Source organism: Phalaenopsis equestris, unplaced genomic scaffold (genome assembly GCF_001263595.1).
Source record: "Phalaenopsis equestris unplaced genomic scaffold, ASM126359v1 Scaffold001371, whole genome shotgun sequence".
Lineage (NCBI taxonomy): Eukaryota > Viridiplantae > Streptophyta > Magnoliopsida > Asparagales > Orchidaceae > Phalaenopsis > Phalaenopsis equestris.
Window position 1 is genome coordinate 53,183 of NW_018165810.1, and position 9,439 is coordinate 62,621.

Consider the following 9,439-nt stretch of genomic DNA (forward strand, 5'->3'; position numbering starts at 1 on the left):
TATATAAATATGAAAGTTTAGATATTAAGTTGAATTTTATGTATATAAATATGAAAGTTTAAATATTAAATATATAAATACATAAAAAATTATTTAATTGTTATATGGGGGCCCAAAATTATATCATTAGTAAATTATTTATTTATTTAAAATTCATTTATACGATAGATAAATATGAATATAACAAATTTAAGAAAATAGGAAATAAAAATATTAACTCAAAAACAACTCGTTTGCCCTCAAGACTCCCAATTGAGATATTATGCAAAGATCACATCATTAGCCCCCTTAAGCTGGGCCCGCGGGTGGGCATACCACCGTCGGCCATCTGATAAAAAGACAAAAGCTAGGGCCACCCAGCAACCGAGAAGGGAAAGTTGGACAGCTCACTTCCTTGCTCTGCACTACAAATCAGAGCAAATTGCTGAAAGATCGGATCTTGATTTCGATGCGTTGGGATTTTGGTGGGATTTGCGTTGCTTTGTTGTTGCCGCGAAGATTCCGATATAAAGGAGTGAAAGGAGCAAATCTTCACCAATCTGTTCTAGTTTCTTCTCGATTTCAATTCAAATTCATTTCTTCGGCTATTTGATTTGAGGAGGATATTATGGCCGTAGCTGCGGAGACGCAGTTCCATGTCTTAGCGGTGGATGACAGCATCATTGATCGAAAACTCATTGAGAGATTGCTCAGGACTTCCTCGTTTCAAGGTATTCTAGGTCAAAACTATAGTAAATTTATTGACGAGTAATTTGTTTCTTCATTTGTTATCTTCGGTTGATTTCCAATTTTTAATCAGCTTTGTTTGCTGTAATTTTCCTAATTAGTTACCGCAGTAGAGTCTGGAAGCAAGGCACTGGAGTTCCTTGGGCTGCTGGAGGGCTTGAAGAACCCACCATCTGCCCCTGCTTACCAGAATGTGAGCATTTTTCTCTTTTTTTGGATTATATCTATGATGGATTTTAAAGGATTAGTGTTTTATGGATTAATTTGTTTATTTATGCTTCTGGATTTGAGCAGATTGATGTGAATATGGTTATTACGGACTACTGCATGCCAGGAATGACTGGGTATGATCTATTGAGAAAAATTAAGGCAAGCTTTTGTTTGTTTTTTTTTTTTGGTTTTTATCTTTTAATTGTGCATTCAAATTTTCCTATTTGTTTAATATGATTGATTTATTAGTTGTGGAGAATTGTGAGAGTTTATTGTAGATGATTTGTTGTTCAGGAGTCATCTGCTTTGAAGGATATTCCTGTTGTGATTATGTCATCTGAACATGTGCCTTCCAGGATCAACAGGTGAGGGGCAGCTCTTTTGAATGGTTTCATGGAACTTGGATGATTTTTTTCATTGTTTTAGTCTTCCTGAGGTTAATCTTCTAATTAAAGATAATAATTATAAGTAAATATTTCGTTAATAATATTAAAGAATATATTTATATCTGATGTGCCGGAATGAAAATTTATAATTATGTTATAAGCTTGAATCAGCTATTTATTTTGGTTTTTTTTTCATAATTTATAAATGCCTTTTAAATTGTTTGTTGGATTTTTTAAAATTCTATGAAAAAAAAAATCATATTCCTCAGTGATTATTTATGTAAGATTTTTTAAACAAGAATGTTAGATTTTAGAAATAACATTATTATTGATTAGTTGAAGTTCTGTACATTGCAAGTGCAGTGAAAATGGCTTTTAACCAGATATATTTCAACTTCAACGAGCAAGCACTAGACTCATCATAAATCTTTTTCTCAAATGAGAAACCTTTTTATCCTGTCTCAAATAATAAGTTCTCATAATTTGAAGATTATATGATTATGCTTGCTTAATTTATTTGTTGTCTTTATTCCGCCCAATTCTCCTATCACAGATAGTGTGGAAATAGTGCGGAGTCTAATGATGGGAAGTCACGTGCTAAGTGATTGGTCTCATCGAAGCATTAGGCTTAAGATGCATCCGGATCTATATGTAACATTTTTTTTTTCGAACTAAGAAAGGGGTTTTACATACTAGCTACCAAAAATATTAAGTAAAACATTTTACACTCTTGGTTCTTAAATGATGCCGTCTCTCATGCATACGGGATTGCTATTAAAAGCTAGATATAAATACCTTTGTTACTTTCCACATACCTTTGTTACTTTCCACACTTTTTACACTTTTCTTTCCCAAGGAAAGTAGCCTCTTAGCCGTGCACAAAGTCCACTAATTTCTCTGTATAATTAAAAGTTGGTGTCCTTTTCCTGCCTAAAAATCATCTCTTCCACAGAGAAGTTCGCTACATCCCCAAAAGAAATAAAAAGTTCTCAGTTCTGCTCAGCGGAATCTGCGAATAAAGGAAAAGTCTTCTCCTCTTTTACCAGTGCTCTAATCTTTTTCTGTCAAACTTCCTTCATTTTTTCCCTTTCTTTGCTAGATTTTATTTGGGTGGCTCAACCATCCTCAAAAAGGAATAAAAAGTACAAATGATAAAAGAACTCTCTAAATTTGCATATTTATATTTATAACACTTTTTGCTATTACAATCTTATGCATGTATATCACTTGTGGTATTTATAAAATCCGAATCTGTCATATTAACATCAAAAGTGCCACCTTTTTTATTTATAGACATTTTTGTGTTGATAGCTAGAATGTTATAAATAAAAAAATTAAATTTTTCAATGATGTGCAATGATCACAGGTGCTTGGAAGAAGGAGCTGAAGAGTTCTTACTAAAACCAGTAAAACTATCTGATATGAATAAGCTATTGCCTCGTATACTAAAAGGGAAATCGAAAGAGCATCTGCTGGAAAGCAGCATTGATGATGGCTTCAGCACAAATAGTGCTAATCTAAGTGGCAACAAAAGGAAAGTTGTGAATGAAGAAGAGCTTTCGCCTGAGAGAAAAGTGGCAAGATTATGTTGTGATATATAGAAAGGTTGAAGATAGGTTTTTTTTCTTCATTTTCTTTTTTTTTTTTTTAATTTTTGGCATATACGTGATTTTTACTCTTATTTGTTTCTTTGGGTTCTTTTGGGTGGGAGAGGAGTCTATAAACATGCACTTAATTCGATTTTGCTGTGCTTACCAGCTCTGTAATTTTTTTGAAATGATTGTGTATATAGGGGTGTGTGTTCTAATTTTAATTTCAGAAATAGCATAGTTTTTTGGGGTTTAGTTAGATATTACTTGATGCCACGAACAAAGTCTCTTGTATTAATTAATTTTTTAAAATAAACATTAAATTATTTGAATTTAATATCAGTATGTAATGATAATATATTGATAATATTTTCTTCTACTTAGTATTGTAATATTTTGAATCAATATATTATTGAATAATTAGAATGTGATTAAGTCTAATTCCTCCGATTCTGCGATGTCATTAATTTTCAAATTTTTTTAGTTTTTACATTGGTAATGCCTATATATATATGTATATATGTATATATATATATATATATATATATATACATATATACATATATATAGGCATTACCAATGTAAAAACTAAAAAAATTTGAAAATTAATGACAATATTTTTATAGGAATGACCGTAGGCTATTATATGAGTCTCAGTCATCTCTCATGCACCTAATAATTTGAGTATCACAACCTATATTTGGGGGATTTGAATCTCTCTCTCTCTCTCTCACACACACACACAGATCTATCTATATATCTGTGTGCGCGCCCTTGTGCCATCTATCTAAATGTATGAACTTGTTTTAAAAATATAGGATGTGTTATGAACGATTTGGGTGGTATAAAATAAAAATTCATTAATTCAAAGCTTAGGTGTTACATATGTAGAAATGCCTTATTAAAATTTTATTTTAGCATGATCAAATGTTAAAGTTATAAATCGTTTAATATTATAAATGGCTCATTTGAAATTGGGCCTATACATTATTGATTTTAAACGATTTTCACCGGTTTTATATGAAATAGATTTTGGAGCTAAATTCAACTGACATTAGAATCAGGTCATGGTTGAGCTCTCTTCAAATCGATTTTTAAAATCATTGGAAATACTCGGGGTTTGATTTGGGAGAAATGCTACAGAGAGAAGCCCGGTTTGAAGGAATAGCTTGATTATTTGATGAAAGGCTTTTGCCGTTGTTGGGAACTTATTTAGGAAGATTTGCATACATTATCACTCAATTTATATGTATTTACAAATCGAATATTTCTTGTTGGAACTTTTTCAAGAAGGGATGGAAAATAAGCCCCAAAAGCATGAGTATTATGCTCCTTTTATATCTATTACAATACTACAGCCTCATTTATAATAACTTCGCAGGGGTAAAAGAATCAAATGACAGCTAAAAAGGGAAGTCTTGAATACAAAAAGGAAGCAGCCCTAGAACATGAAACATAATAGAGTCTCTGTTCCAAGAGTTGACAGCTAAGGCTTCTGAAGGAGCCGATAAAGTGCGGAGCTGGTATGATCCTTTTTACCCCTCTTCAAGGAACCCCCCTTCAAGGCGATGCTTGACAAGTTGAATCGTGAGCTTCGTTGTGAGCTTTTGATGTTGAGTAAATGGGAGAGATTTGATAATTATATTAACTTTCTGATCTTCAGACATTGTGACGATAAGATAAATGTCCCAGTTTTAGGTGACCACGTATGAAGTGGTATTCCACTTCTATGTGTTTGGCGTAAGTGTGAAAAACATGATTGTGAACTTGGGCAATCACAAAAGTGCTGCCACTATAGTGGTCAAGGAGGTTAGTTTTTTCAGTGAGTTTAGCCAAATTAGTTTAGTTGTGGTGGTAGCTAGTGTCTTGTATTTTGCTTCAGTAGATGATTTTGCAACCGTAGATTGCTTTTTAGTTTACCAAAAGTAGATATTTTAACCTAAGTATATGTAGAAACATGTAACCCCAATCTGTCTTTACATAGTCATGTAAAGTAAGAAATTTATCGTGTATAGGTAGGCCGTGGTTTTGAGTGCCTTTGAGATATCAAAGTATTTGTTACAAATGTAGTTGATGGAGTGTGTTGAGATTGTGCATGTATTCACTGAGAAAGTTAACAATAAAGGTGATGTCAAGAAGAATGACAGTGGAGAGAACCTATGAGCTTTTTGTACTCTTAAAGTTCATTAAGAGAAGTGGGTTTGTTTGTGTGATGATGAGGGTGAGTGGAGAGAGGAGTGAGAATGGGTTTGTAGTGAAGCATGTCGATGGTGGCAAGTAAATCAGTGAGATGGTTTTATGTATGGGATAACTAGTGATAATGAGTTGAATTTGAAGACTGAGAAAATGTTAGATGTGACCCAGTTGTTTTAAATAGAGTTGAGTGCTTAGAGGGTGATGTAAGAGATCATGTCTAGAGAGGAATTTCATGTGATTAATTTATCATCAATATTTATAAAAAGATAAATTATGATATTATGATGATGATAAATTAGTAAGGAGGGGTCGACAATGCTTAATAAGAAGTTTTGAGTGGAAAGAAATTGACAAAAAGTAGAGTACAATCATCTACGTGTTTGTTTGAGACCATAGATGGCTTTGTGTAATTTGCAGACATGATGAGAGCGTTGAGTGTCCGTGAAGTCGAGAGGTTGTTTTATGTAAAAAATTTGATTAATTTTGTCATGAAGAAAGGGACTAGATATTTTGAGTTGTTGAATATCACACTTTTCATTCATGATAAGAATGATAAGCATCCTAATGGTGAGAAATTTGTCAACATGAGTAAATGTCATTTGATTTTCAAAGCCCTATTGTTGAGAGTAGCCATGGGCAACAAGGCGAGCCTTATATCTAGCAATATAGGATGTGTTGATTCGGAGGAGGTGTGAGAGATCATGCCCATTGCTAATGTACAGCCACAAATTCATCTAACATGGTCTGTCTCCAGTGCTTTTGATTCATGGCTTCAGTGAAAATTTTAGGTGTGTTTGTCGATCGCCAAAATTTGAGATTGAAGGCCACCAGAATGGATATCTTGATGCCCGATTTTAAAATATAATTTAGAAAAAGTAATATTTTAATTTTTGAATATATAAGACCGAACCGATCTCATATCTGCAGTAGTTTAAATGATCTAGAACAACACCACAAGCAATATATCTACCTCGAAGGATAAATACACTACTTGTTGGTGGTGTTCGATTAAATAAACTAAGGAATTTATAACATCTGTTTCAGTCTATGAAAAATCATTTTTATGTTGACCGATAAATTCCCCTATCTAATATAAAAAATTAGACAAAGTTTATATTACTTGGGTTCTTTAAAGCTCCCTATAAAGGCAATACCCTTAGTCAATTACATCTTAAATGACCAAAGTTACCTAAGAAAACTCTCGATTTAGATCAGAAAATATTGTCTTCAATGAATCCAAAAGGATAGTACTTTCCAAAGATCGGACAAAGATGTGTGAAATGGGACAGGCTCAAGTTTGGAACATTTATTTTAGAATCCAAAGAAAGAAGAACTAGGGTTTGTCACGGATCCTGAGGAGAGCTGCAATAACTTCCCAAGCTATTCTAAGGTTTGGCTTCAATTTTGGTGAGAAGATACTAAGTGTTTCTTCCTGTAGATTTTATTAGTTAGGGCTTACATTTGTGTGAGAGTCGCACAAATAGCTTAGAAGATGTGAGGATTTAGGTCATGATGAACGACAACCTCGGAATCCTAAAATGATTTAGTGCTTAAATTACACAACATGATTGTGCAAAGGTCTAAAGATGAGTTGATGATTTATATCGCACTAAGCGGACAACCTCAAAATTCTATTGATTGTTTTTTTTAATTATAAGGAAAGAAATTACTTTTGTAGATCCTCGTGTTGTTGTAGATCGCTGTTGTAGAAGCCTGCCCACGGAGTTAGCTCCAGGCTCCTCGGCGAAGTAGCATTCATAAAGTCTAAGGTTTAACATGTTTAAATGACAAGTTCAAGTTCAATCATGGGGGGGAGGGGCGTAAACTTGATTAGAGCGACACCGGTTAGGATCTCATGGTTCCCTCGTTCTGATATCACTATTTTCTTTTGAATTTACTAAGCTTAAATGAGTTGTTAGGCTCATTTAAATCGGGGAGATCTCATTATTAACCGTGGGTTACCTCCTTCAAGAGACTCCTGTAAATTCAAAATGACGTATTATGTTTGGTTGTTTTTCAAAAGATTTATGGTCACCTTTGAAAGAGTTTTATTTTGAAAATTGCTAATTAATTTTGAAATAATTGTTTGGTTTTGCAGGTGAAGTAAGATTTACAACCTAGCATGTTTAATATTTAGAGCAAGGTAAATTGTAATAAATGACAAAAATTAAATAACATTATAAAAGCGTACCTGTCATCTTCTCGCTGCTCCCACTGAAATATTTGCTTTTGCAACATGTATATAATTATGTAGGAAAAATAAGTAATTCGCAAAAGTAGATGAAGGGTAGTTGCCAAATCCTAAGCCATAACTTGGTGAGTCCCTAAAGGTTTTAATGGATGATATTCTGAACAAAGTATAATAAGTTCAATTATCCTTCAAAACATCCAAAAGGTTATAAAAGCGTTAGGGGAACAATTCCTATCGACTTTTAAATGCCTTTTAAAATATTTTGAGTTTATTTGAATCTATTATATTGTTTAATCAATCATCTCAAATTTTAGGTTTAGTTGCAATGAGTTGATACACCTTATGCTCAGTGAACCTGATATTTTAATTATCCCGAGAGTGGGGTACTCACTTAATCAGTTGATATTTTACGTAAAATTTATGTAGGTAGATGCCCCTAAGGCCAGTTTACGTCATTAAAGATCTTGTAAATTTCGGCTTGTAGTATTTAAAAGTGTTAATTATAAATTGTATTGAATTTTCTAAAGCTCATTAAACAAATTTAAATATTAAGGCTAGCTCACTACCAAGCCCTTAATAATTTCAATGGGTAAATTTGCAATTATCAAAAATTTTATTTTAAGTGAGGCATATCCTTATTAAAAGATCATATCATCACCAATTTTGGGCTTAAAATAAGTGGATTAACATCTTCCTAGCCTAATCCCATCACTTTAGAATCATTTAATTTTAACTAACTTCCAAATCATGATAATTTAAGAAATGACAATTTTACCCTCATCATGGAAAGGTGGCAAGTTGGTTCTACCTTTTAATCCATTATGTTTCAATTATCCAAAAGAATTCATTAAGATAAAAATTACCAATTTTTTCCTTTGGTTGATCCTAAATTTTAATTAATGCACCAAAATTTAAAATTATCATTTCACGGATCGTATGTTTCACAGCATATTTAAATTGGTCAGACCGAAAAGTAAATTAAGAACGGAGTGAAAAAATCATCACAATTTATTTTAATATTTTAAAATGGCATGTCCAAATTATCTCTTCATTTCACCATATCTCAGAGTAGGGAGAAAGAAAAATAAAACTACTCAGAACTCATGAGGAAGATACGATAATACACAAATTTCATAAAAAAAAAGAAATTTTATACAACAATAATAAACAAACACCACTTATCTGTAACTCTTCCTCAAAGCAAGTCCCTTGTAGCTCCTCTTGAGTCTTTTTTTCTCTTTACATGACTCTTGAATCTCTCTTAAAAAATGTAAGGAAGAAGAAATCTCTCACTTCTCTCCCTCTCCATTGACTCTTAGAGGAGAAATCACACTTAGACTCACCACCAAACTCAAAAAACTAACTAAAGACTCAACACACTACACAATACACACGATGGAACACTAGTGGAAAATGATGAGACACTCTGGGACTTGTTTTCTATTCAATTTTTACTCTAAATAGAGTATAATGTCGGTTTTTCAAGAGATGTTTTAAGTAACTCCTCAAAAAACATCAAATAGAGTATAATGTCGGTTTTTCAAGAGATGTTTCAAGTAACTCCTCAAAAAACATCCAGATTCATTGAATCTTCTAAAAATTCACCCAGCACTGACGTTTGCGCCGTCAGCGCCAGTGGCCTAAAATTAATTTTAAGCTCTCTGTAAAATGGCACCGTCGGTGCCCAGTCTGGCGCCGTTGGCTCCCCACTATTTTGGACTCCTTCCTTCATGCAAGCACCGTCGGCGCTGAGTATTTCTCTCCAAAACATAATTTTGACTCCAAGTTTCATCCCTTTTTGCTTCCTTTTTGCTCCAAGTGCTAAAAATCATCAATCTGCAATAAAACATGAAAAATAACTTCCTTTAAAGTGTAATATCACCAAAAATGAGTATAAAATATGGGTCTAAAAATGCATATATTTTTGGTGCATCAAAGTCCGCCAAACTTAAATGTTATTTGTCCTCAAGTAACTCCTTTACTACATAAAAACATGACTTATGATAAAGAGTTTAACTTCTAGATTTTCATATTTTGGTCAACTAAATATCATAGCATAACATAAGAAAAGTTTAAAATAACTCAAGTTAAACCTAAAGGTATAAGAATATATAGCAGTCAAGTCTAAGATTTCTGATTCT

The 9,439-nt window shown here is 32.9% G+C and overlaps 1 protein-coding gene across 1 annotated transcript; it reads left to right on the forward strand.

The window, feature by feature from the left end:
• The first annotated feature begins 365 nt into the window (after positions 1-365).
• LOC110034179 (two-component response regulator ORR10-like) lies at positions 366-3,182 on the forward strand. Its single transcript, XM_020738471.1, has 5 exons — positions 366-710; positions 828-919; positions 1,021-1,095; positions 1,231-1,301; positions 2,689-3,182. The coding sequence occupies exons 1-5, from the start codon at positions 608-610 to the stop codon at positions 2,921-2,923; spliced, it is 576 nt and encodes a 191-aa protein (XP_020594130.1). The 5' UTR covers positions 366-607; the 3' UTR covers positions 2,924-3,182.
• The last annotated feature ends 6,257 nt before the right edge of the window (positions 3,183-9,439 follow it).